Source organism: Caenorhabditis elegans, chromosome IV (genome assembly GCF_000002985.6).
Source record: "Caenorhabditis elegans chromosome IV".
In the NCBI taxonomy this organism is placed as follows: Eukaryota; Metazoa; Nematoda; class Chromadorea; order Rhabditida; family Rhabditidae; genus Caenorhabditis; species Caenorhabditis elegans.
The window spans coordinates 3726115-3752407 of record NC_003282.8 but is presented as its reverse complement, the minus strand read 5'-3'; the positions used below and the strand labels follow the sequence as shown (position 1 = coordinate 3752407).

Here is a 26293-nt window from a genome sequence, read left to right as displayed (position 1 = left end):
GGGGAGGGCAATTTTTTGTTTCTTGGTACATTTGATGTCCTTGTGCCCTACTCCTCAATTGGTACCTTTTTTAATCCGTTTTCATGGTGATGTTGCCTGCAAATTCACCGCTAATTTTGGTTGATTTAGACTTTTTAAATGTCTTTTTTTTTGGCTATATCTTTTCGGAATATTGAGATTTTGAAAAAAAAATAACGAGCGAAGTATTTAGCAGGAAATTGCCTACATTTTGGTAGATCATATTTTTATTATCTTTTTTTGTCCGCAGAGATATGACGGTTAGAAGTTTTTTGAGCTCCTTTAGCCTAAAAATTGAGAAATTTGAAAACAGTAAACTATTAAAATTAAATACTTAAAATTCCCTAGTTGTTAGTTAACAATTTTTTATATACGTTTTGTCCACTGAAATATGACCGTTAAAACTTTTTCGAACTTTTTTTTGCGTCTTTGTTTGAAAACGTTTTAAATTATTTAAAAATATAGATATTTAAAACAAATCACATATAAAAATAAAGTGCTTGAAATTTCCTACGTTTCGTTAGTTGACAACTTTTTTATAACTTTTTGTCCACTGAGATACAGACCTACAAAAAATGTAGTTGTTTTTCTCGATTTTATATGGGGCTCTCTTTTCTTCAGCTCTGCTCAATCGGTTGTCTTTTTAAAATTGCATTCATTATAAAAATTCAACGGTAACAAAACAAAGAACATAAAATTAACGGCATATTCTCAGTTGAAATTTGTTGTAGCTCCAAAAAAAAAACCTGCAAAGTTACAACCGGTAAAAAAATTTTAATTTTGTTTATTTCTCAATATTCCCAAAACCAAATAGGTACAAAAACCTAGTAGTACCTATTTTGCACAATGTTTTTCTTAAAAACCTACTTATTTTAATTTTTATCCCCAACTTTTTTGTGCTCCCCGTTACCTTGGAAACCCGCTGAAAGTTCTGAAAAATTCTCACCCTTTTTCTCAAGATTTTTGATCAAATTTCTGAACTTTTTGCACTTTGCGTCTAAGTACTTGCTGTTGAGAATTTTATTTCCGTGTATTTTTTAGAATAGATTTGTCAAATTTTCTGAAACAAAAAACAAAACAAATTTTCAATTTTTGATTTTTGTCATCAAAATTGATAAGGAAGATTTGTTATCAGTTTTGGACATTTTGTGATTACTAGAAAATATGTTGTAGTGAATTTTTTGTTAAATAGTTTTTTCGGCTGTTTCTAACATTAAAATTTTGTGAAAAACGTGTAATAAAAATAAGAACATGCTACTTGAGTTATTAACTTTTGAAATTTTTCCAGGTAATGCGGGTCTTGGTATTTCTCCTCCTGTTCGTACTACCAGCAGCTTCATGTTACAAAATCCTAGTGAGCGTCCCGAAATTCGGGTTCAGTCACATGCAGACAATGGGCAAGCTGGCAGATATTCTCGTGGAGGCCGGGCATGATGTGGTACGATTTTTGTTCTATTTTAGGTAGGTAGGCATGCCTGCCTGCCTACAACTTACTTCTCACATTAGCAAGTATTATCAAGCCGAAAAAATCCCCTTCAATATAAAAATCTATATTTCCAGACATTCCTAATGCCAGTCGACGTGCCAATCCCTCAAAATGGAACTGAACTTGCCAAGGTGGTCCTGGTGCCGACTAGTAAGTTTCAAGCTTTGGGCAGACAGACAAACAACCAAACAAAAATTTCCAGCCGACGCTATTAATGAGATTATGGGACATGCTATGAAAAGCGGTGCTGTCGCGAATTTGTGGACTCACTCGGCAAACTCAAAGCAAGGAATTATGTGGTCAACTGATATGATTGGACAAGTTTCTTATCATAACACAAAAAGTGAGTTTGGGGAAAAAATGTTGTAGGATTTTGTTGTTGGGCAGCTCTTTTTACAGCTATGATTTGAGATTTCGAAGTTTAGTGAAATTTTCTGAGAACATTTTTGGCACGCTTTTAGTTGTTGTATCTTAACTAAAAATTTAGATATCAAAACATGCTCAACTATCAAACTTTTCAGCATAAAATTTCCCACGTTTTGTTAGTTAACAATTTTTGAGTATCTCCTTTTACAACAAAGTAATAGCAGCCGACACTTCACTAGTTTGCAAAATATCTTAACTTCCAGACCTAATCGACAATAAGGCTTTGGTGCAGCAGATGAAGGATGAGAAGTTCGACATTGGAATTACTGAGCTCTTCGATTTTTCGGGCCTCGCATTTTTCGAGGTTATCGGCTTGAAAAATGTGATGGGAGCCCATACGACAAGTGTCTTTGAGGGAACACTCATGGCTACCGGAGCCCCAATTCTTCCGTCTTTTGTTCCAGCTTCGCAGACTTTTACAGATGATAGTGGAAGTATACTATCTAGACTGAACAACTTGTACATGACTTATTGGTCATACCAGTTTCAGAATAAGATTCAAAGTTTTGCGCAGAAGGCGCTGGATGAGCATTATGAGAAGGGCAAGGCGCCAAAGATTTGGGTAGGTTTTTGTTCTTTTCTTTACGTTTTTAGTGAAAAATTTCCAGAATCTCGTTAGCGACATCACATGGTTCTTCGTCAACTCGGATCCGATCTTCGATTTCCCGAAACCTCTTCCCCAAAATATCGTAGAAATCGCCGGGATTTCAGTGCCAGAAATCAAGCCAGTTGGCAAGGAGTGGGATGAAATTTTGAGCAAACGATCGAAAAATGTGCTCGTTTCATTTGGATCTATAGCTTCACCTACTACGATGCCTGAAGCCGTCAAAAAATCGATTGTAGACGCGTTTGCGGCGTTCCCCGATGTTACATTCATCTGGAAATACGACGATACGGAATCAAAGTTGACCGCCCATCTTGATAATGTTCATATTGTCAAGTGGATGCCACAGAATGATCTTTTGGGTAAGAAATCTTTTATTGTGTCAGCTGGAAATTTTGAATAGCGACCGAGATATGAGAGCTTGAAAATGTTATACTATAGCCCGTGAAATGGCGGCTGTTGTAATTTTTTCTAGGTGGAGATAATCATAAATTGTAACAAAATGTAGAAAATTTAAGTTTCATATTCTGCTAGTTAACATTTTTCAATAGCTTTAAAGCAACCGAGAAACAAACGTTAGAATAAATTTCAGGCCTGTCAAGTGTCGGCTGCTGTAACTTGTTTCTAGGTAGATATAATGAAAAACTGTCAATAAACAAAATGTAGTACAATTTACACTAAACATTTTAATTGTTAACAACCTTTGTATATCTTCCCTATTCGCAGAGATACACACGTTTATATGTATGTTTTTAGCGAAAATTATTAGGGGAGCCCAGTTGGCCAGTGTACTGTTTAACCGTCCGTATCTCCACGGAAAGGGTAGCTATCAAAAAGTTACCAACTAATGAAGTATAGTAATTTTCATGCTCTTTAACGTGTTAATGCTGATCATTTTGTTAGTTATCAAATTTCTGCCAAACTTTCTTCTAGTGTTTGAGTTACAAGGGTTTTTCGTTTTTAAGTTTTAGCAGGAACTTCTAAAAACGGAAAGCTCTTTGCAACCTTTCAATGTCGGCTGCTTCTATAATATAATTTAAATAACATTAAATCTTTTGTTCCTTATTTCCTTATTTTCAGCCGACAAACGAATCTCAATGTTCTGGACACATGGTGGAATGGGAAGCTTAATGGAAAGTGCTCAAAAGTCTGTTCCGCTCGTCGTAGTCCCGATTTTCGGTGACCAAATGCGCAATGCACAGATCGCGAAGAGACACGGCGTGGCACTGATCTACGATAAAATGGACTTGAGCAACACGAAAAAGCTCATTGGAGCATTGAAAGAAGTGCTCGAGAATCCGGAATACAAAAAATCGGCGGAACTTCTCGCGCGGATCCTTGCCACTGAGAGGTTCTCCCCGCGGCAAAAGATCATTGATACGGTGGAGATGGCTGGAAGGTTCGGGCAAATGCCCAGGTGGACGTCTGCTGGAAAAGAATTCTCGTTTTTGAAATATTTCAATTTGGATCTAGTGATCATTGCAGTTTTTATATTTTTTCTGTCAATTGTCTCGACGGTACTGTTGATTAGACACCTGCTCGCGAAACTTGGTTTCTCTGGAGATAAGGAGAAATCTGAGTAGAATTCGCTGGGAGAGATGGGATGTTGTATAAATTTCGTGCATTTTTTTGGTTTGAAATTTGAAATAAAACTTTATGGAATTATGAAAACCTGGTTTTTGTAAAGCAGAAAATTCTGAAATAAAAGAAATGTTTGACTAAAAAATAATTCTTTTTTTTTCTGATTTAGTTCCGAGTTTTCTAAAATTCTATTGATAGAAATGTGAAATGTTTCTTTTTTGTCTTTTCTTCAAATTTTCAGACTAAATTTTAACGCAATTTCTGTATTTCGACAGTTAAATTTTGCAAAATTTCGGAATTTTGAAATTAATTTCCAAATTGTAAATTTTAGAGATTTTTTTTGGTATTTTAATTGTTCATTTTAATTAATTTTAATGTTTTTGAAATAAAATCAAAATTATAAAAATTATTTAAAATTTTATTTGCACTCTGTTATAAATTTTGAAAATACTCAAATTGTGAAAAATTGTTATGATGCAAATTTTCCAAATAAAAAAAACTGAGAATGAATTAAATTTCTTTAATTTTGAAAAAAAAAATGTTTTTTCTCCAAAATTTCAATTAACCATCAAAAAAAGTTCAAAAAAATTTATTCAACATGATTAAAGTATAAAATCGTAAAAATTGGAAAGAAAAATGTGGCTATTACGCAAGTGGTTCAAGAGACAAAAAAAAAGTACAAAATATCGATAAAACAACACAGGAAAGCTCGTAAAATGTGTAAATCGAGTGTAAAATACAAAAAAAAAGAAATTTATAAACCAAAAAAAATTGAAAAAAAATCCGTAGTGTTCTGTGGTTATCCATTCCGAGTCATGGAAGGATATGCTATACAGATAATTAATATTTTGAGGCGGGGGCGGGGGGGGGGGGGGGGTATTCTACATTATAAAAAAAAATTAGAACAAAATATAGTTTTTTTTTCAGAAAAAAAATCCAAAAAAAAAATTTTTTTAATTTTTAAATTTTTTAAAATGTTCTGATTGTAAGGGGATTTTCAACTGAATTTTTTAAGCTTTTCATCACATTTTTGAAGAAAAAAATCAAAAATAATTTTATTACGTTTACACTGTGCATATCTAGTCGTACTCGAGATCAGAATTTTCCAACTCATTTGGGTGGCGCCTGAAAAAAAATCAGTTATTAGTTTTTTTTTTTTTTAATTAAATAGATTAAAATTGGCTTATTGAAAAAATGTGTTTTTTTTGTAATTTTTAAATATTTTCAAACATTTAAACTTGAATTTAAAGTTTTTAAATACAATTCTCACCTCTGTGGAGTATCTATTCGGCTAATAGTGACGTTGATTCCAAGGTTTCCGTTTTCTGAAAAAAAAAGTTGATTTTTGTTGAGGGTAACTTTTAAAGTTTATATTCCGGAACTGACAAAAATTTTGCTACTAAAGGTCGATGCACCATATCTCGCCCAACTTTAAAAACTTTTCAAAAAAACCTCTGCGGATTTCGGTTTTTATTTTTATTTTTTAATAGACACTTTGTTAATATCTTCAAAAATTGACCGAGTTTATCAATCTTAGAAATTTTTGGTCGATGCACCATGTTCAAAGGAAACTTAATTTTTTTGGATTTCTGGTTCTATCGAAAAAGTTCCAACTCACAAAATATTTGTTCTCGTGTTTTATATAGTTTAGCGGTTACATTTTTGTTAGCATTCACACACTTAACCGGGGTATCGGCTGTTAAAACTATTTCGGTCGATGCACCATGATGCACTCAACTATTCCAGCTGTATCCCTTGTCTAACAAAGTTACCAAAAAAATTGTCAACTCACAAAAAAAGCTGTTTTTGCTCAGTTTTAACAAAAATTGAAAGCTCAGTTTTAACAAAAATTGGTAATTTCCGATTAAGATAAAAGCAAAAGTCAATGCTCACCTGCAAAAAGCTGTGCAGCATTTGAATCGAACGCTAGGCAATCCGACTGTTGAATGGCCACTACCACCCCCTCGTGGATGCTTCTCGGTGTGGCTTCCCATGACATTCTCCGGCGGCTCGCCGATAGCTCAAGCCGGTACACAAAGTTATCAGCTTCCTTCTTCGAGCCAATCAGCTGAACGACTGCGTAGAACATCTGAGTTGGCTGAGCTGGATCGTACTTTTCCTGCTTCTCGAGCACCAACATAAAATTATAGTCAAAGCAGCTCTGCATCATAACCCAGTCAACTGCTCCAGGAAGATTGATGTCAGTGGCCAGGAAGACGATATCCTCGCCTTGAAGCGTCGTGATGCTCTTGTGGATCTTCTTCAAATGCTCCATCACATCCGACAAGCCTCCCTGCCACTTGCAGCTAGCTCCAGGGCACGGGCAGCAGTAGGGTCGGAATTCGCAGAGCTCCTCGTGCTCGGTCTTATCAGCGTGATGGAAGTTCAGGGGGCAGCCGGACGTAGAGAATTTGCATGGAAAGCGGACGGTGTTGGCGATCTTCTCGAGGCCCAGGTTGCGGACAGAAGCTGTAAGATTGAAGGTTTAGTCTTGAAATTTGAGATATACTCTGAAACTTTGAAGATCCGTAGATCCTTGATTCGTTAGCTACATTAGAGAAACAACACAGCTAAAATGCTTAGGCGCTCGACTGAGACAGATCGATCAACCAGAAAGGATCTTAGTCTTCTATCATATCAGCTCTGCTCAAGCTGTGGTAATTTTTTCAGCTTTGACTAAACTCTTCTAGTCACGCAATTTTCAAATTTCAACTTCAAAACTCACGAGTTGGACCCCGACAAGTCGGGCAGCACTGAAGCTTTGGTCTGCAGTTCGAGCAGACAAGATGTCCGGATGAGCACTGCATGTATGGTGGCAGCATGTACTCCAGGCATACCGGGCACTCAAACACCGACAAGATCTCTGCACTGCTGTCGTCGGTGGCTCCACCGCCGCCGATTGGAATATGTGGTGCGACGCTTTGGATTCCTTGCGCGGTCGTCGTTGTGTTGTGCGGTACTGGAAAATTTTACATTTTAGCGTTACAGTTCTGAAAATCAAGAAAAACTCACTACTTCCCGGGGGATTACTCTGAACTCTGGCCATCGTTTTGCCAAGCACTGCGGTTCCAGAGATTGTTGACACTGCAGACGGTGGCGATGCCGACATCCGAGGTGTCAATCCGATTTGACATTGCTGTTGTGTGATGCCTGGCGGGACCGGTGGAGGGTTGCCTGGAAAGTAAAATTTAATGGTGCTAGTTCTGGGCTCCAAGATATAGTTTCACACTTACTTCGCTCATTGAGCCAATTTTCAATACACTCAATAATAAGCGCATTCACTACGCAGCAGCAAGAACGCATGTGGGGGAAAATGCGATCATCATGAAGCGAGCGAGCTCTCCGAGAGAGTTTTCAGCAGGTATATAAAAACTAGGGAGGGGCTCCGAAACACCGCTTTACGATGCATATGTCGATTATAACACAGAGATAGAATAGCGAGTTTTCTCTCGGGGGTGGGAGTAAAGAGGAAATGTTGAGTGACTTTAATTGGTGTCGTTTTGGATGTGGGGGGGGGGACTAATGACTGGTGAGCACGCATGGTTGGAGAAAGCAGGGGATTTGGGCTCCGGCTTAAAGGTTTGGCTGGCTGAAGGTAGTGGTGTGTCGGAAAAATCACGTGGTGTCAGAAAAAACCCCTGCCATCACGGTTTGATCTACAAAAAACGCGGACTTTTTTTGCGTAAAACTTTCTTAAGCCAAATAAAATGAGAACTATGCGTCTCAACTCGTGCATTTTTTGTAGATCTACGTAGATCAAACCGAAATAGGACATTCTGGCACCAAGTGAAATGCTGAAACAGTGATCTTTTAATCATGTCTCAATTAATAATACTCAATAGAAATTCAAAAGCCGACTCTCTTGATTCCGTTGGACAATTAAGTCCTTTCTTTAATTTTGGGCCGTTTCTAAGTTTCGGGGATGAGCAGGCTTTCAAACAAGACTCAAAGTTTTCAAAAAAGTCTCACCATTTGAGTGATTAACCATATCTTCGACTAAAGAATTGCTAGTCTGATGTCTGGATAGATGATTCGCTTGCGGAGCCGAATCGCTACTATTATTATCGTCCTCCTCAAAGATGAGCTGTGTACGACGAAGAGACTCGATCACGTCCTGATAGTCTCCTCCTCCTCCACCACCGTTCCGATTACTCATCAGCGAAGGCAGTCGAGATGACGAGGACGACGATGTTGGAGGTGGTGGGTGGTTCGGTGTCTGCGGATGCCGCCGTCTTCCCGTCGTCTCTGTAATTGGTGAGTTGGTGATAACGAATTGTGAGTGTTTTGTTGTTGTCACGTGAGAAATAGTCGCTGGAGGTCAAATTGTGAGGAATTACGAAGAGAGTAAAGTTTTTAGAATAGGTTTGTTGAATCAGGAGTGGCACGGGGTCTCACATGGTCCCATTACGATTTGATCTACAAAAAATGCGGGAATTTTTCGCCCAAAAAATGTGACGTCAGCACATTGTTAACCATTTGAAATCAGTTGGGAACTCTTCGTCTCAACTCCCGCATAGTTTGTAGATCTACGTAGATCAAACCGCAATGAGCCACTTTGACACCACGTGGCAATTTTTTTCCGGCAAATTGCCGATTTGCCGTTTGCCGGAAATTTTTAGAGGGATTTTTTAATAAGACGGAAGCACTTGAAACAGTGTCATTTTGAAAGTTTTTTTTTCCCGTTTTCTTTAGATACATTCATTGAACTTGCTTACTTTTCAAAATAGATGTAGGAACATTCATAGGATGCGTACAATTTTGCCAATTTAAATTAAATTTCTAAAATTTCCAGAAAAAAATGTGGAAAACCACAATTTGCAGAAAAATGTTTGTGAAAATTTTTTGCCGGTTTGCAGTTTTGTCGGAAATGTTCATTTTCGGTAAATTACCGGGAAAGTTGTGCAAAAAAAACAACTGAGGCTCAAATTTTTTAATTAAAGATTTACTAGGAAATTTTGAAAATTTTATATTAAAATTTGAAAATAATCGCCTAAAATCAATGCAATCAAGAACAAAAGATGAGAGATGGGCTAGGAAAATCAATAAGATAAGTAAGGGATAAGGTCCGATTTTCATGAACTTGAATACCTAGTATAGATACTAGATTCAGTAAAACGTGATTGCAAACTATTTGAATAAGTGACTTTCTAAAAATGGAAATTTGAAACATTCAAAAAAAAATGTAATACATTCACAAAAATCACTGAAAAGTTAAATTATGGTTATCTTAAACGAAATAGTGATGAAATCCATGAAGAAAGTGGTAATTTTTTCGGGAAGTATCAATTTTAAGGTTCTATTGTCCACACAGACACTTTATAAATCAAGTCGCAAGCAGAGAACAACAACAAAATCTGGCAAAAGAAAACAACTTTACTATTCGCTTTTTTTTAGCTTTCTCTAAATAATATTTTCAAAACCTAACAAAAGGATTAAAACCCTCAAATTCGACGATTACTTTGCATAAATACACAATAGAAATACGAATAAGAGAGTGAATAAAACGAAGAAAAGAGGCGAAAGGAAGAAAAATATGAAATAAAACGCGTTCTGTGTGCGTACTCTCTCTCTCTCTTTCTCTCTTTCACATCTTTTCACCAACGAATGACTGACCGGGATAGTGTGGGTGGTGGAAGAGACGACAGAGAGACCGACGACGAGATGTGTGGGCTTGTAAGAGAGTCTCTGTGTTTCTCTACCAGCTGACATGCGAATGAGAATGAATCAAATCGATTTTTGAAGAGAGAGAGAGAGAGAGAGAGAGAGACGGTTGGAGGGAAGGGATGGTGAGAGCGATTTTATATGAAAGGCGTATCAGGCACCAATAACCTTTTTAAAGTAAAATTTCAAAAATTGATGGTCATGCACTGTTGGTCATATGGAAAGATCAGCTGTTAGGGTGACTGGTACCCGGGTCAGGTGCTTGTGCTCTCGGTGGTCGATGAGAGGCAGCATAGGGAATGTAGCAATAATAATAAAAAAATAAAGTGACGTTTTATTGAAATTCATATAAGGAAATGTAAGGAAATTATCTGAAGGAAATAATCTCAATAAGGCACACGATTATTTGTTGCTACAACTAGCATTTCAGTAGCATTGGAGATAGCTTTGCAAGCTTTAGGTATATTGTGTTGGTATCAGGCTGTCCCATATCGGTTTGATCTACAAAAAAATGCGGAAATTTTTAGCCAAGAAATATGTGACGTCAGCAGGCTCTTCACCATGCAAAATCAGTTTGGAAGTCTTCGTCTAAATTCCTGCAATTCTCATAGATCAAACCGATATGGGACACTCTGGCACCGCGTGGGTATTATTCAAAGTTGAGGCAGCGTCTGTGGGTTTCTTGCCCTAACAAGGGAAGGCTCTGAACTCGTTATCGGACTTCATTACGCCACTATATACATTCGATAGAGAATAGTTACAGATGATCACTCCAAAAAAATTTATCTTCAGAGCAGGTTCGACCAAGTTACGACATTTTGAAAGTGCCAAAATACCCCTTTTTAAAAATTCCACGAAAGCCCAATAACGTTTTAGTGAAATTTGGTCAAATGATTGAAAAATTATAGGGGTTTCCTTTTGTACCTCTGCATCAGAGGTATCAAAAAATTTCTCCAATGTTTATAACGGCACGTTAAACATTGTACTAGTTGCCGATTTTAAGATTAGCAAAGCTTCTGATAAGTTATCACTGTTTGATTGTTTGTTATATATGTATTACTTATTATTCATATGTTATCCAAAAATTGAGAGATTTTTCAAAGTTATAGTTTCAAATTTGGAAAGCTAGGGGTAAAGTTTTAGTTTTTTTAAAAGCACATATTTTGGAGTGAATCTAAATTTCAAAGTCAATTGACGAATGGTTCGAGTTTAACTAATTCGTTGTTGGCGCCGCGGACCGGTTTCGCGGCAGTGATGACACTGGAAGCAAAAAACTAAACAAAAAGTTTGTGTACACACAGACACACGCAATTGTTGTCTACAACCCTTTTTTCCTCAATTCGGTCTTGGGTCTCAGTAGAGCGAAATTGCACGTGTCTCAAAAAAAGAGAGGGAAATTGTGCTCACCGAGCCACGACACACTTTTCCGTGGTTTTTTGTGGTCAGAAATGTGCGGCGAGAGTACTAGTAATCCAAGCGGAGTATAAGAAGAAACGAGAACTTCGAAAATACCTTTTAGAAATTCAAAGAAGACATTTTGAACCCGAAAGGTGCTCAGCGGATTTTCCAATTTTTGTGCCTGCGTCTCACAATTTTCAACGTTCTCTCTATTGTTGAAAAATTGAGCGAAGTACTTCTAAAAAATTGTCAAAAAGTGGTTTTTTTTCACAAAATTTGTATTAGAAAGTGTTCGTTGAGATATATGATTCTCTAGGCACCGTCATTATTTCTAATGATAAGTTTATATTTATAGGTAAATAATGAGCCTACCGACAACCTCCTCACCATTAACTAACGATCAGGAATTTGCGAAGCCGGTGAGGAATGGAAAAATGTAGGTTCTAACATACCAAGACCCACGCAAATCCAAAATTTTCCAGATTTGAAAACCCGAAATCCTTCACCAACTGGGGTGGTCGCCCGGGACTCACTAATATCTTCAAACTTGTTTTAAGGGAAACCAGCCATGAGAATCTACCGAGCGACAAGAAGGTTCTAGACAGTACACTTCCGGTGCACAACATCACTGCAGATGATTTCCACAGTGAAAGTGGCCTATTTGCGACATGGCTTGGACACGCTACGGTACTAGTCGATTTGGAAGGTGTAAAGTTTGTGACGGACCCAGTTTGGGCTGATCGAGCGTCGTTTACGAGTTTTGCTGGACCGAAGAGATACAGGCCACCACCGATGAAGTTGGAGGATCTGCCGGATTTGGATTTTGCAGTGGTGTCGCATGATCACTACGATCATTTGGATGCGGACGCGGTGAAGAGGATCACAAAGTAAGTTTTTAATGTAATGGAACATGGTGCTAGAATTTTTAAACAACTTTCCAGCCTGAACCCTCAAATCAAGTGGTTCGTCCCGCTGGGATTAAAGAAATGGATGAAGAACCAAGGCATCGGAGCCGACGGATCCAACACCGTGACCGAGCTCAACTGGGGAGAGAGCTCGGAATTCGTGAAGAACGGGAAGACCATCACAATCTGGTGCCTCCCTGCTCAACATTCGGGACAACGTGGACTTTCCGATCATAACCACCGGTTATGGTCAGGATGGGCGGTGATCGGCGAGAATCGGAGATTCTACTTTCCCGGAGATACTGGGTTCTGTGACGTCGAGTTTAAGAAAATCGGCGAGAAGCTTGGACCCTTCGACCTGGCAGCTATTCCAATTGGAGCCTACGAGCCCAGGTGAGGCCTGATCTCGGATAAAGTTAAGCCGATTCAAGTTTTCAGATGGTTCATGAAATCACATCATATCAATCCAGATGAAGCAGTGGAAGTTCATAAGCTCGTCAGGGCTAGGAATAGCATTGGAATTCATTGGGGCACATATCCAATGGGGACAACAGAGGTACTTGTTTTTAGACTACTTATCAGAATCGTCAAATTTATTGAATTTTCAGTACTACCTGGAGCCACGTGACAAGCTCAAAGAGCTGATGGATGCTCGGGAGGATCTGAAGGACACGAGTTTTGTCACAGTTGATATGGGCGAAATTTGGGAGGCGTCGGATCGGTGAAACGTGGAATTACCATAATGTGAATGTTTATATTAATTATTTTGAAATTATTTGAATGTTTGATAAACGTTTTTACGAGCTTAATTTAACATATTTCGATGACAATCGTGCTCCAATGTCATATTTTAGATTTCATTAGGTGAACCCGCAAACTCGATGTTTCGCTCATTTCCAGGCAACATCACCCTTTTTCGAGTAATTTTAAAAATATTCATAGTTGTCGTGTATGTTTTCACAAAAGTTTGAAAAAATGCTTAAAAGGCGAAAATAATGAAGACGTTCGAAAGTACGGTTGTTCCGCCAATACCTAACAAGACCCAAATTATCATTGGAGCGCGATTGCACTTCAAACGTTTTTGGCGTTTCGATTATACACACACGGTGACTTCAGCCATTTCATCTCAGTTCGTAAATGGAATCTCAATAGAGCGAGGTTGCACTTGTCTCTACCTAAAGGCTTAGAGAGAAAAATTGTGCCCAGTGAGTCACAATTTCTTCTTGGACACACTTTTCTGTGCGTTTCTGTGGTCACAAATGTGCGATGAGACTTCAAATAATTCATAGGGGGGGGGGGGGTATAAAAGAAACGTGAAATAGAAAAAAAAAATTCTTTGCAATACAATTATTTAGTTTTTTTTTTCTAATTTGAATAAAATTTATTAAATTATTTCTTGAATTAAAACACGCCAAAATCGACGAAATCGAGAAGGAAAGAACCGCACACATTTGCACAGCGGATTCTTCACTTTCTGTGTCTGCGTCTCTCAATTTACAATTCTCTCTCTCTCTGTCTATTTCTTGGATAATCGAACGGAAACAACGTGAGTGCAAGACACAATGCGGACGAGTTTCCGGAAACGGTTCTATCGATTAGTTGCGTGTGCCGCTGGCGGAGTAAGTGATGATACTGTGGGCGAATTTTCGATTTAATAAGGGAATTGTGGTGAATTCGGCTATTGTGAATTTCGGCAAAACCGAAAATTTGTCGAAATTGCTGTACCATTTCGTTTTTAACCGGTTTTTTTTTTGGGTGAGATTATAATTATTTCAGTACATAATTTCATGCCTAGTGCCGGAAATCTCTTAGTTTTGTAGATAGAGTCTATTATATTTCACACAAAACACACTGAAAAACTGAAAAATAAGTTCAAAAGTTGAAAATTTTGGGTTAAGCCTAAGCCTGAGCCAACGCCTAAGCCTTAGCCTAAGCCTAAGCATAAGACTAAAAACGATGTAAACCCAAGCCTAAATAGCGTCAGTGCTAACGCTCGCCACTGACGCCAAGCCTGCGCCCAAGCCTAAGCCAAAACATATGCCTAAGCCTAAAACTCCAGAAAAACTGAGGAAATCAGCATAAAAAGATGGAAGGTTTCAAAAATCTAAGACCATTTACAAACCGAAACTGTTTAGAAACGTTATTTGAGAAAAAACCAAAGTTCAAACTTGAAAGGTTTTTCACGAATGAAAAGTGATTGATCGTGTGACAAGGTTATTGTGTAATATCTTGATATCTCACGAATAAGAATCACAAGAACATACATCTGACCTGCCAAATTATATTCCCCTTAACCTCCCCCTACCCCCATGTTTGTTCCGGTTGTCATGACAATTGTCCTCCTCCTCTACGCCACAAGCGACTCCGTAATTGTTTATAATAAGTAGCCCCCCATGAATTTGTATTTATAGGTGGTAATGAGCGCGCCGACGACCTCATCCTCCACCGACGAGGACTTTGCGAAGCCCGTGAAGAATGGAAAAACGTGGGTTATTAGGACATGGCAGCTGGTCTAGTGTTATTCAAATTTTTCAGCTTCGCAAACCCCAAATCCTTTACCAACTGGGGTGGTATTCCGGGAATCAGTGATGGATTCAAATTTGCATTCACCGAAACTAACCACGAAAATGTGCCATGTGACAAGAAGATTCTTGACGTCGAGATTCCGGTGCACAACATCACCGCAGATGATTTCCACAGTGAAAGTGATCTATTTGCGACGTGGCTTGGACACGCTACGGTACTAGTCGATTTGGAAGGTGTAAAGTTTGTGACGGACCCAGTTTGGGCTGATCGAGCGTCGTTTACGAGTTTTGCTGGACCGAAGAGATACAGGCCACCACCGATGAAGTTGGAGGATCTGCCGGATTTGGATTTTGCAGTGGTGTCGCATGATCATTACGATCATTTGGATGCTGACGCGGTGAAGAAGATCACAGAGTGAGTGGTGGGGGCCTTAAGCTGGAATTGTATTCCAAGTTGGCGTGTCCCGGCCACGGCTGCACGTGGTGTCAGAGTGTCTCATTTCGGTTTGATCTACGTAGATCTACAAAAAATGCGGGAGTTGAGACGCAGAGTTTTCAACCGATTTCGCATGGTTAAGAGTGCGCTGACGTCACATTTTTTGGGCAAAAAATTCTCACATTTTTTGTAGATCAAACCGTAATCTGACAGCCTGACACCACGCGCAGCTGGGGTCCTTTTACGACGCGTAGCGTGTCGCGTCGCGGCTCGGTTTTAGTTGTAAAACTAAATGTATTTGTTCGTGTGGAGTACGCGATGTTCCCACGCGTTGTCCGACAGACGACTGTCAATGGAGCGCGAAAGCTGAAATGATGAAGGCAAGAAGCCCGTGCGATATTTGAGCAGCTCGAAATAAAATTAGTTAAATTTTTCGGCCGAAATTTCCATTTTTTACAAAAACACTGATTCAAAATTTGAGATTTTCCACGTGGTGTCAGGCGTCCCATTACGGTTTGATCTACAAAAATGCGGAAATGTTTCGCCCAAAAATGTGACGTCATCACGCTCTTAACCATGCGAAATCAGTTAAGAAATCTGCTTCTAGACGCGTCTAAATTCCCGCAATTCTTGTAGATCAAACCGAAATGGGACCCTTGACACCACATGATTTTCGTGGGAAGACTATTTTTTCGAACTTGAAAATCTCAAATCTGATATGAAAATTTGCGCTGAAATTTTGTGATTTTAAATTTTGTGATTTATTCCAGTCGCAACCCCCAAATCAAGTGGTTCGTTCCGCTGGGAATGAAGAAATGGATGGAAGGCCAGGGCATCGGAGTCGACGGATCCTCCACCGCTGTCACCGAGCTCAACTGGGGAGAGAGCTCAGAATTTGTGAAGAACGGAAAGACCTACACCATCTGGTGTCTGCCTGCTCAACACTGGGGACAGCGTGGACTTTTCGACCGGAACCACAGATTATGGTCAGGCTGGGCGGTGATCGGCGAGAATCGGCGATTCTATTATTCCGGAGATACTGGTCACTGTGACGGAGAGTTTAAGAAGTTTGGCGAGAAGCTTGGACCTTTTGATCTGGCAGCTATTCCAATTGGAGCATACGAGCCCAGGTGAGGCCTGATTTCGGATAAAGTTAAGCCGAGATTCAAGTTTTCAGATGGTTCATGAAATCCCAGCATATCAATCCGGAAGAGGCGATTGAGGTTCATAAACTCATTCGGGCTAAGAACAGTATTGGAATACACTGGGGAACGTACCATATGGGCTCTACTGAGGTGAGATTATATCGAATTTTAAATTTTTCGCGCCAAATACCTAATTTTTTGAAAATTTTCAGTACTACCTGGAGCCACGTGACAAGCTCAAAGAGCTTATGGATGCTCGGGAAGATCTTAAGAACACGAGTTTTGTCACAATTGAAATGGGTCGAATTTGGGAGGCGTCGGATCAGTGATAAACTACGAGGAATTTGAATTTTTATTAAGAATGAAGTATTTATTTGGAAAATTTTTCAGAAACTGGTGGCCGAGTTCGCCATTTTATCGGTCACGCAGAAGAAAAGAGGACTTTCTGTGCGAATTTTTAAAAAATTCCAATATTCTGAGCAAATTTCATAGGGGTTTTCAGAAAATCAAAATTTTTCCGAGATTTTTAAAAGAATTTACAGATAGAATATGATGGCATTTTTTTAAAAAATATTTTCAGAACAGAAATTCCGATTCTAAAAATTTCAGTTTGGTTTCTTTTTTTTTATGATAAAAACCCTGAAATTCGGTAATTTAAGGCCATTTCCATAAAACTCTGAAATGTTTTCCTGAATTTTTTTCTCGTAAAAAATCTTTAAAAAATGCTAAAATTTTCAGATGTTTTATTGATTTTTTCATGTATTATTTAACAATAAATTATTCTTCCATAGTATCCAGTGGCTCAAGCTTCGGCTTCTTCTCCGTCTTCTCGTCATCTTCCTTTGCTTTCTGCCGTTTCAGAAGCTTTTCATAGTACGATTCCTTGGGAATTTCCTTCTTTTTCAGCTCTTTTAGCTTCTCGGCTTCTTCTATCATATCTCGAGTTGGAGGGCACATTACATCTGCGCGGAGCTCGTCGAGCACTTTTTGATCCTCTAGTTCTTCTTCTCGAGCACTGTGAACTGGCTCCTGATCCCGCTCGAATCGTTGGACAAGGTCGTCGACGTCTTCCTGTAAAAGTGCAATTTTTTTTTAACTTTTTAAAAAAAGTTTTTCACAAATTAAATTTTAAAAAATATTTTTCGGAAAATTTTTCCAATTTTTTTTGTTGATTTTAATAAACTTTTATCTGAGAAATTCTAGATTTCTTGTAATTTTTTTAAACCGTTTTTAAATTAATTTTCAAAAAAATTCAACATTTTCAGAATTTTATTCGGAAATTGATTGTAAAAAATTAGAATCTGAAATTTAAAAAAAAAATCCATTTTGACATTTTTCAGATTTTTTTTCAGGAAATCAACTATTTTATGGGCGGAGTTTGTTAGGCTCCGCCCATAAAATGGTGAATTTTTGCAAATTTTTAAATTAAAATTTATTTTTTAAAAATACAAAAAAGAATTTTTTATAAATTTTTTAAAAATTAACAATGTCTTGAAATTAATTCAAACAAAAATGCAAAAAAAAAAATTTAAAACCAGCCATTTTGTGGGCGGAGTTTGGTAGGCTCCGCCCATTAAAGGGTGAATTTTTGCAAATTCGTAAAGGAAAATTTGAAATATGCAGAATTGTTCGGTTCATTTTTTTTTTGACGAAAAAAACCTCAACTATCTTTAATTTCTATATAACTTTTTCAAAAAAATCAGAAATTAAAATTTTTTAAACAATAATTCGAATTTTTTCTAAATACCCCAAAAAAATTCATGACAAAAATCTGTAAATTTCCGAATTTTGGTGATTTTTTTTCGGAAAAAAAAAGAAAATTTTCGACGTTTTCTGGAGAGTTTTTTTTTTTAATTTCCAAAAATAAGATATTTCAAAATAATTTCTAGAAAATTCACAATTCTTCAATTTTTTCGGGAAAAAGAAAATTTTAAGAAAAAATCTGAAAATTTTCGAATTTTGATGATTTTTTTAAGGGAAATTTTTTGAAAAATGTCAAAAATTAGAGTTTTTTTAAAAATTTTCCGAAATCACTCCCGCACCTCCTTATCGATTCCCCCATCGGGCGAATGAATCCCAATTCCCGTCAAAACTTTCGGCGGATGTACATTCCGCCGTACCGCCACCTCAATTCCCTTCTCCACAATCGATTGGTTCAACAAATCGATATATTTCGCGAGTCTCCGTCTCCCACTAAATCCCGCCTCCCCGACAAGTTTCGCTGCGAGACCCTTCGTGAGCTCATATCGGATCTCCTTAGCATCCAGGAGCACACTCCGGCAATCCGTGGAGCTTCGGAATCGGAGCTCTAGAAAATCATCGATGCTCAACTGGCTCCAGTCGTCTTCGATCACGATTTTTTGAGCCACGAGCAGTGTGTAGACCGCCGGAACAGGCATCACATTACAGATATATGGCTTTGTTGTTTCGAGCAGCAATCCGTAGAATGGGATTTGATGGAGCCGTGAGAAACCGTCGGAGCCCTGACGGGGGTCTATTGTTTCCGGATGATATTGAGCAATTGAGGAGTTTGGGTGGATTTGGGTGAAGGGCTTCAGTCGGGTGTGCGTGAACATTTCTTGACCGTACTGAAAAATTATTAAAATTAAACATTTTTGTTTTATGGGGTTATTCAATTAATGTAGCAAAATGTATTAAAATACATTTGTGACGTCACAATACATGTTTTTATCTACTTGAATACAGTCGTGACGTAATTTTTCTACACTTTTTAATTTTCCGACACTACTTGAATAACCCCATTAGAATTTTCAAAATTAAAGAAAAAAACACCTTATTTTTCAAATTTTTCCAAAAAATTTTTTTTCAGAATTACTACAAAATTTTTTTTTTTTGAATCTTTTTCAAAAAATCTGCAATAGTAAAACTATCAACCATTTTGTGGGCGGAGCTCAGTAGACTCCGCCCATAAAATGGTGTTTTTTTTTTGCAAATTATAAATTCAAAAAAATCTGAAACCTTTACATTTTTGAAATTTTTCAGAAAAAAAAGTGACATTTTCAAAGAATTTTGAGAAAAAATGCCAAAAAAAAACAAACTATGAAACATCAAAATTTTTTAGTTTGGAGTTTTTAGATTTTTGAAACAGAATTTCTTGGATGTTTCGGAAAAAAAATTGTCTGGAATTCAAAAATTGGAGGATTTCCAGATTTTTCGATTAAAACATTAGTTTTAAAGGAAAAAAACACTACTAAAAATTCAAGATTTTCAAATTGAAAAAAAAATTTCTTAGATAATTTCAATTTTTACATTTTTGTTTTAGAATAAACTTTTTTTTGGGTTTATCCGGAAAATCTGGAAATTTCAGGTTTTTTTTCAGAAATTTATTAAAAATTGGCTGAAAAATTATATTTTTAAAAAACTCGCAAAATTTTTTTTTTCAAGTTTTCAGATTTTCCGACTAAAAAATAAGGAAAATGCGAATTTTTTTGGGAAAATTTTTGACAAAAAAAATGTCTGCCGCACCCCATATTTATTAACAGGGTCCAAAATCGAAAAATTCGGGTACAAGCCGGCGGCGATGATCACTCTGACCACTTCGGCGGTTTTTCTGGAGATTTTATGTGTTTTTCGGATATTTTCCACGTCCCGTTGCTTATGGCTCAACAGAAACTCTACAGTTTTCACATCGGCTTTAAGTGGATCTTTTTCGGCTTCAAGGTCTTCTTCTTCTTTGTCTTCAAGAATTTTATCGAAATGTTTATTCGCGTTGAGCACTTTTTGGCGGCGATCATTGTTTCTGGAAAAAATGTTTGCGATTTTTAGATAATTTTCCAGATTTTTCAGTATTTTTGGCGTCGAAAAAATAATAATAAATCATGAAATTTTCAAATTTTTCCAGGAAATTTTTTTTTTTTTTTTAAACCAAAATTCGTCTAAAAAATCTCAAAAATTTCGAACAATTTCTGAAAAAAAAAGAAGTATTTTTTTCCAAATTTTTAGGCGAAAACAAAAATAGAGTACTACGGCATTTTTCTATAGAATTTTCAGATTTTTTCTCTGAAAAAAAAACAGAAAATTGTTAAAATTTTTCGGGAAAAATTCCAAAATTTCGATTTTTCAAAAAAAAAACCTGTAATTTATGGAAAATGCTTTTTCTAGAATTTTCAGATTTTTCAGAAGAACAAAAATCTGACAACTGCCAAAATTTTGGTTTTTTTTTGATTTTTCGGATTTTCAGGCAGTTTTTCGATAAAAAATTGTTTTCCAGGAAAAAAAACTTGAACCGTTTTTTTTTATTCCTGAAAAAAAGAAAAAATCGCTCCAATTTTGGATTTATTCAAAAAAATCTTTGTCTGAAAATATTTTTGAAAAAATTCGTGAAAAAAATCTGAGAAATTTTAATTTTTCATTTTCAAACTGCAAAAGTTAGTTTTTTTTTTGGAAAAAAGTTTTTTCCCTAATCAAGCTCCGCATTTTTAATGGCTGTACCTCTGCGACTTCTTCAGATCAAAAAGCTTCCTCTTTTCCCCCTGATCAATCCTCCTCTGCCGAGAATCATCTTCCCCAGTCTCCGCAGCGCTGGCCTTCTCCACCAGCCCCGCATCCTCCAGAATCTGCCGATACTGGGCTCGGAGCTTGCTAATCTCGTAGAGCCGGTGCTCATCAATTCCATTTTCCATAGTCCATCGACGGGCGGTCCCCTCGAACGCCTTCTGAAGCACCCATTCTCGAAAAATCGATATCAGAGTAAACGGATCGCCAAGAGGACTTGTCAGTGAGGCTCGGCGCTCGACGATTTCCAGCTCGCGGTAGGATCGATTAGTGAACGGCGACTGAACAGAGAGCCCGGCGGCAACGGTGAGCATCACCTCGAGCTCATCAACCACACAACCGTACACTAACATTTTGGCGATCGGCACCTCGACTGGAAGTTTGGAAACCATATTTCCGAGAGCTGTCAGGGTGAGAATATCCCCCCGATCCGAACGGAGAACTCGCTGGAACTTCAGAACTTCTAGACCTTCGTTAAGAACGTCTTCCGATGGTTTTTCGATGAATGGGAACGTGCGCGGGTCCACTGGAAAATATTGGAAATTGGGGAGAAAAAAATTGTGAAAATGCAAATTTTCAAATGAAAAATTTTTTTTTTTAAATGCGCAAAGGAATTTTTTTAATAGACATTTCTAAAAAAGAACAATGTTTTTTGAAATTGTACTCTTTTCGCAAAAAAAATAATAAAATAAAACCAACCATTTTGTTGTGGGCGGAGTTTAGTGGGTTCCGCCAAAGTTCCGGAAATGGTGGTTTTTTTGAAAGTTTAAAAATTCGACACATTTTTCTAAAATTAAATTTTTTTTTAAATTTTCTTTAAAAATGTCATTTTGTGGGCGGGGTTGGGTAGGCTCCGCCCAGAAAATGGTGATTTTTGCAAAAAAATTTAATGCAATTTTTTTAAATGCAAAAAAAAATAATTTTGTGGGGCAGAGCCTACTTGACTCCGCCCATAAAATGGTTGATTGTTAGATGATTTTTCAGCAAAAAAAAAAACAGAAAAAATCAAAAATCAAAAAAAAAAAAAACAATTTTCACAAAATTTTCAATTACAAAAATACTTTTTAATATGATTTTTCAGCCAGTTTCAGCCAATTCCAGCCAAAAAAAAAACACTCACATCCTAAATTCAAACTAATCATTTTCAAAGCCATCTCCTGCAGTGAAACTCTATTAATTTCAGACACAGTAAAATCGTCCATTTTCTCGAATTGTTCCTGTGAATAAAGTCGATAGCATATTCCTGGTCCCGTTCTTCCGGCTCTTCCCTTTCTCTGATTAGCTGAAGCTTTGCTCACCCAGAACTCGGTGAGCTTCTGGGTTCCTGTACCAGGTTCGTGTTTAATCAGATTAACTTTACCACTATCAATCACAAAACGAATCCCATCAATTGTTACGGAAGTCTCGGCGACATTTGTAGAAAGAATACATTTTCGAATGCCTACCGGCGCCTGATCGAACACTTTATCCTGCTCTTCGACTGAAAGCGTACTGTGGAGCATTAGGATAATCCAGCCGTTTGTGAGCTCCGCGTAATTCTGGAATTTGCAAGAAGTTGAGAGCACTGCAACTTTTTCCTCACGAGGGACGAGGAAAAGTGGTTTCTAGGCCATGGCCGAGGGGCCGACAAGTTTCAGCGGCCATTTATCTTGCTTTGTTTTCCGCCTGTTTTCTTTTGTTTTTCACAGCTTTTTCCCGTTTTTTCTTATTAAAACTGATAAATAAATATTTTTTGCAGATGCTAAAACAATTTCCAAGTAAAAAAATTATGTATTCGTGGGCAAGCAGCGGTGAAAGTGGGCAATGTAATATGATGGATTACGGGAATACAAAACCTTAACTTTTTTTGAAACATGATACATATGCTGCTTAGATGCTGAAACTACCTGATTTTCATAACGAAACCGCTGAAAAAAATTTGAGGTTTTCAAAATTCAACTTTTTGTGCGAAAATCTCGACTTTTTCACCGAAAAAGTTGAATTTTGGAAACCTCATAACTTTTTCAGCGGTCTCGTTATGAAAATCAGGTAGTTTCAGCATCTAAGCAGCATATGTATCATGTTTCAGAAAAAGTTTAGGTTTTGTATTCCCGTAATCCATCATATTACAATGCCCACTTTCACCGCTGCTTGCCCACTGAATACATGATTTTTTCTTGGAAATTGTTTTAGCATCTGCAAAAAATATTTATTTATCAGTTTTATTAAGAAAAAACGGTAAAAAGCTGTGAAAAACGAAAGAAAACAGGCGGAAAACAAAGCAAGATAAATGGCCGCTGAAACTTGTCGGCCCCTCGGCCATGGCCTAGAAACCACTTTTCCTCGTCCCTCGTGAGGAAAAAGTTGCAGTGGCAAATAGCCTCCCTAACAACCTTCAAATGCTCTGCAACCATCGAAATTTCAGCGACTCCATTCAAAAAAATGAGAGCATCTCCTCGTTGTGTGCTCGGAAATTGCTTATCAATGAGCTCCAAAATCTTCAAATATGGCTCCGGATCGATTTTATGCGTTTTTTTGTCTGATTGATCGATAAATTGCTTAATTGGATGCCATCGAACGTCAATTGGAAATAATCTTCCGGGAACTTGAACTACGGGAGCTCCTTCGAAATATCCTTTGAAAAGATCCAAATTTATTGTGGCAGACATCAAAATTAGCTGCAAAAATTTGCAGTGAAAATTGACGAAATTCCGTTTTCAGCCATTTTGTGGGCGGAGTCAGCTCAAGCCCCGCCCACACAAAATGTGTGTTTTTTCATGTTTTCAATTTTTGGCGGTTTTTTTTTTCAATTTTTAAATAAATTTTGAAGAAATAGAAGAAAAAAATTGCAAAAAAACTATAGAGTAAACAGAAAATTTGAACAAAAATGTTTTTTGGAAAAATTATTTTCCAAAAAAAAAATGTTTTTTCGGAAAAAATTTTACCACCACAAATTTTGAAAGTTGAAGCTTCTATAGAAAATTTTCAATTTAAAAAAACTTATTAACTTAAATTTTACGTTTAAAAAAGTGAAACTTGTTGAAAACTAAATCATTGAAAAAACGACAATTTTAAGTTTTTTAAAAACAATTTTAGCATATTTTTCAACTTTTTTTCGTGGAACTTCTGAAAAAATTCGGAACATTGTTGAAAAAATGGAAAAAAGTCCATTTTGTGGGTGGATCTTATGTTTTTAGAATTTTTTTTTTTTTGAAATTTCAGATTTTTTTTCCTTTTTTTCTTCTGTTTCGGTGAGTCTTAAAATTCGAATTTTTAAAAAGAAAATCCAAATTTTTGTTTTTTACAGAAAATCGGCGCGTTATCGCCGATTTTTCCGTTTTTTCTGAAATCTTCAGAGCAAACTATTTTGCACCTTTAAATCGTCCCGTTTTGTGCACAAATCCCGTAATAAACCGATAAGAAGATCAGAAGTAAGATGTCGTTCGTGTACTTCATCAAGAATTATCACATTGTATTTTTCGAGCAGCGAGTCTTTTTCCATTTGACGGAGCAGTAGGCCTTCGGTTAGGAAGAGAAGTTTGGTTTTTTGGGATTTTGTGGTTTCAAATCTGAAAAAATGAGGTGAAAATTGGCTTAAAATCTAAGAAAACTGGAGAAATTTGAGTGAAAATCGGCTAGAATTACTGAAATTTGCGAAAATTCGGCTGAAAATGACCGAAAATTGGGGAAAATTGGGGAAAATTAGCCTGAAAATGAGTGGAAATCAGCAAAATTTAGCTGAAAATTACTGAAAATCAGTGAAAAACGGGGAAAATTCCCAAAATTTGGTTGAAATAATTGAAATTTAGCTCAAAATCGTAAAAATTCGACAAAAATGTATGAAATTTGTTGAAAAATTGCCAAAAATTTCTGAAAATCGTTATGGTGCGTCCATAGTCTGCGGAAAACGGGAAATTCCCGCGTGCGGAAGCGTCCATAGTCTGCGGAAAAAAACAAGGAGTTTCTCGCTTTGTTATTGGTCAATTTCAAAATAGTGGGCGTGTTCAACCAATTAGAGGCTGTAAAATTTTAAGCTGAGCAATGGGAAAACAAGAAACAACAGCTGATTGGTTGGCCACGCCTACTTTTTTGAATTTTGAGGAAAAAAAAGCGAGGAACTCCGGTTTTTCCGCAGACTATGGACGCTTCCGCACGCGGGAAATTCCCGTTTTCCGCAGACTGTGGACGCACCATTAAAATTTGGCTGAAAATAACTGAAAAAGTACTGAAAATTAAAAAAAAAAAGACTGAAAATCGGGAAAATCACGGAAAATTGAGCTGACAATTAGTGAAAAATAGATAAAATTCGGCTAAAATTCGAGAAAAATCGCCATTTGCACCAGATTTTCATTTTTTTTCCAGTTTTTAACTGTGAATTTGAAAAATGTATTCAAAATTTGTCAATTTTTCACGTTCTGGTTAGTAAAACTTTCAAATTTCATATAAATTTGCATATAACCGCCAATTTTCGAGCAATTTTCAGCTTTTTCTAGCTTTTCTGAGTTTTTTAAAACTATTTTTTGCCGATTTTCAACGGGTTTTCACATCTTTTTCTAATTTTACTTCAAGAATAGCTCAACATTTTCTATTTTTTTAAAACAATTTTTGTGTAAATCTATAGTTTTTTGATGAACTTTCGAGTATTTATGGGAAAAAATTCAAATTTTAGCATTTTCAACTGTTTTTTCACGAATTCATAGTCTTTCTTCCGATTTCCCATCTTTTTCGATCAATTTCCAGTGCTCACCGAATCTGAAAAGCCACCTCACTACCATATTGGTTCAGTGTCTCGTAGGCAACTCGGCGAGCCAACGCCGTACAGGCAATCCGCCTGGGTTGGGTGCAAGCGACACCGGTAAAGCCCGCTTTCAGCAGATATTGCGGTACTTGAGTTGATTTTCCGCATCCCGTATCGCCAGCAACTATGAGCACTTGATTCTGGAAAATTTTCGGCTCTAAGATGCTTTCTCAGGGCTCGCGGAGCTCACTGTTTTCAGAAGTTCCACAATTTCTCCGGCTCTTTCTGCGATCGGCAGCTCTTTTTGCAGTTTTCTCAGCTTCTGAAGCTTCTGGAACTTTTGGTGTTGGTTGAATTGCAGCGCCACGTGGTAAGCATATTCGAAGTGTCGGTAGAGCCACGGAGTTATATGCCCGAGCTGTGTTGGCATAATTCCCAGGTTTTCTCCCTTAAATCTGATCCGATTGAGACCGCCCGTGTCCTGTGGGATCCCCAGGTCGTCGAACTTCACACGATTCACGTCGAAATGATCGTTGGTCTCTCCTTTTCGCTCTCTGTTGAGGAAAATCATAATTTCAATGCAAATTTCTCAAAAATCTACCTAAAAAATCGATTAAAATAGCTCTGAATCGATTTTCGTTGTGTATCTATCAGCTCCTGCTCCGTTGACTTTTCTCCTCGCCGATTTCCTATAAAAATCGCAGTTTTTCAAGTTTTCCCTTGATTTTTTTCAGAAACTTGCCGCTCGTGCCCGGCTCATCCGGTAGAAAATGTCTGAACAGAGCTCCACGATGCTTCTCATACTCTTCTTGATCCAATTTGTACATTTTTAACGTTGAAAACGAGGAAATTTAAAGGGAAAATCTGAAAATTCCA

General features: G+C 37.3%; 5 protein-coding genes and 2 non-coding genes across 11 annotated transcripts; 3 read left to right on the top strand and 4 right to left on the bottom strand.

Moving 5' to 3' along the window:
* Positions 1 to 1306: 1306 nt before the first annotated feature.
* On the top strand, positions 1307 to 4198 carry ugt-45 (glucuronosyltransferase; the record flags this gene model as incomplete). Of its 2 annotated transcripts, none has more annotated exons than NM_068009.7 (6): positions 1307 to 1456; positions 1579 to 1654; positions 1707 to 1847; positions 2134 to 2492; positions 2539 to 2896; positions 3615 to 4198. In NM_068009.7, 6 exons carry the CDS (start codon positions 1310 to 1312, stop codon positions 4115 to 4117), a joined length of 1584 nt encoding a protein of 527 aa, NP_500410.2. The 2 variants fall into 2 exon arrangements, with proteins under 2 accessions (NP_500410.2, NP_001294295.1); NM_001307366.3 differs by having other exon boundaries at positions 1403 to 1456; positions 3615 to 4117.
* Positions 4199 to 4797: 599 nt separating this feature from the next.
* Y37E11AR.9 lies at positions 4798 to 4861 on the bottom strand. The gene has a single exon (NR_101899.1). It is a non-coding gene; the product is annotated as an Unclassified non-coding RNA Y37E11AR.9 (non-coding RNA).
* Positions 4862 to 5056: 195 nt separating this feature from the next.
* siah-1 (E3 ubiquitin-protein ligase siah-1) lies at positions 5057 to 8360 on the bottom strand. Its single transcript, NM_068008.6, has 6 exons — positions 8085 to 8360; positions 7128 to 7289; positions 6841 to 7074; positions 6009 to 6584; positions 5386 to 5440; positions 5057 to 5240 (listed from the first exon to the last, which is right to left on the bottom strand). The coding sequence occupies exons 1-6, from the start codon at positions 8269 to 8271 to the stop codon at positions 5195 to 5197; spliced, it is 1260 nt and encodes a 419-aa protein (NP_500409.1). The 5' UTR covers positions 8272 to 8360; the 3' UTR covers positions 5057 to 5194.
* Positions 8361 to 11527: 3167 nt separating this feature from the next.
* nape-1 (N-acyl-phosphatidylethanolamine-hydrolyzing phospholipase D 1) lies at positions 11528 to 12888 on the top strand. The gene is made up of 5 exons (NM_068007.5): positions 11528 to 11610; positions 11657 to 12061; positions 12116 to 12472; positions 12518 to 12635; positions 12688 to 12888. Exons 1-5 carry the CDS (start codon positions 11537 to 11539, stop codon positions 12802 to 12804), a joined length of 1071 nt encoding a protein of 356 aa, NP_500408.1. The 5' UTR covers positions 11528 to 11536; the 3' UTR covers positions 12805 to 12888.
* Positions 12889 to 13335: 447 nt separating this feature from the next.
* Positions 13336 to 13356, bottom strand: 21ur-14903. Its single transcript, NR_053061.1, has one exon.
* Positions 13357 to 13641: 285 nt separating this feature from the next.
* nape-2 (N-acyl-phosphatidylethanolamine-hydrolyzing phospholipase D 2) lies at positions 13642 to 16563 on the top strand (the record flags this gene model as incomplete). Of its 3 annotated transcripts, none has more annotated exons than NM_001380159.1 (6): positions 13642 to 13698; positions 14491 to 14564; positions 14615 to 15019; positions 15811 to 16170; positions 16218 to 16335; positions 16398 to 16514. In NM_001380159.1, 6 exons carry the CDS (start codon positions 13642 to 13644, stop codon positions 16512 to 16514), a joined length of 1131 nt encoding a protein of 376 aa, NP_001368057.1. The 3 variants fall into 3 exon arrangements, with proteins under 3 accessions (NP_001368057.1, NP_001431056.1, NP_741361.1); NM_001444102.1 differs by lacking the exon at positions 13642 to 13698 and adding an exon at positions 14347 to 14445 and having other exon boundaries at positions 16398 to 16563; NM_171307.5 differs by lacking the exon at positions 13642 to 13698 and adding an exon at positions 14389 to 14445.
* A 348-nt stretch (positions 16564 to 16911) lies between these two features.
* smgl-2 (ATP-dependent RNA helicase DHX34) lies at positions 16912 to 26244 on the bottom strand (the record flags this gene model as incomplete). 2 transcript variants are annotated; one of them, NM_001307445.3, is made up of 11 exons in its annotated part: positions 16912 to 17256; positions 18228 to 18773; positions 19672 to 19945; positions 20638 to 21226; positions 21821 to 22238; positions 23073 to 23357; positions 24053 to 24248; positions 25427 to 25617; positions 25668 to 25971; positions 26019 to 26106; positions 26160 to 26244. In NM_001307445.3, 11 exons carry the CDS (start codon positions 26242 to 26244, stop codon positions 16963 to 16965), a joined length of 3270 nt encoding a protein of 1089 aa, NP_001294374.1. The 2 variants fall into 2 exon arrangements, with proteins under 2 accessions (NP_001294374.1, NP_001368241.1); NM_001380158.1 differs by lacking the exons at positions 25427 to 25617; positions 25668 to 25971; positions 26019 to 26106; positions 26160 to 26244 and having other exon boundaries at positions 16963 to 17256; positions 24053 to 24181.
* Between the last annotated feature and the right edge of the window lie 49 nt (positions 26245 to 26293).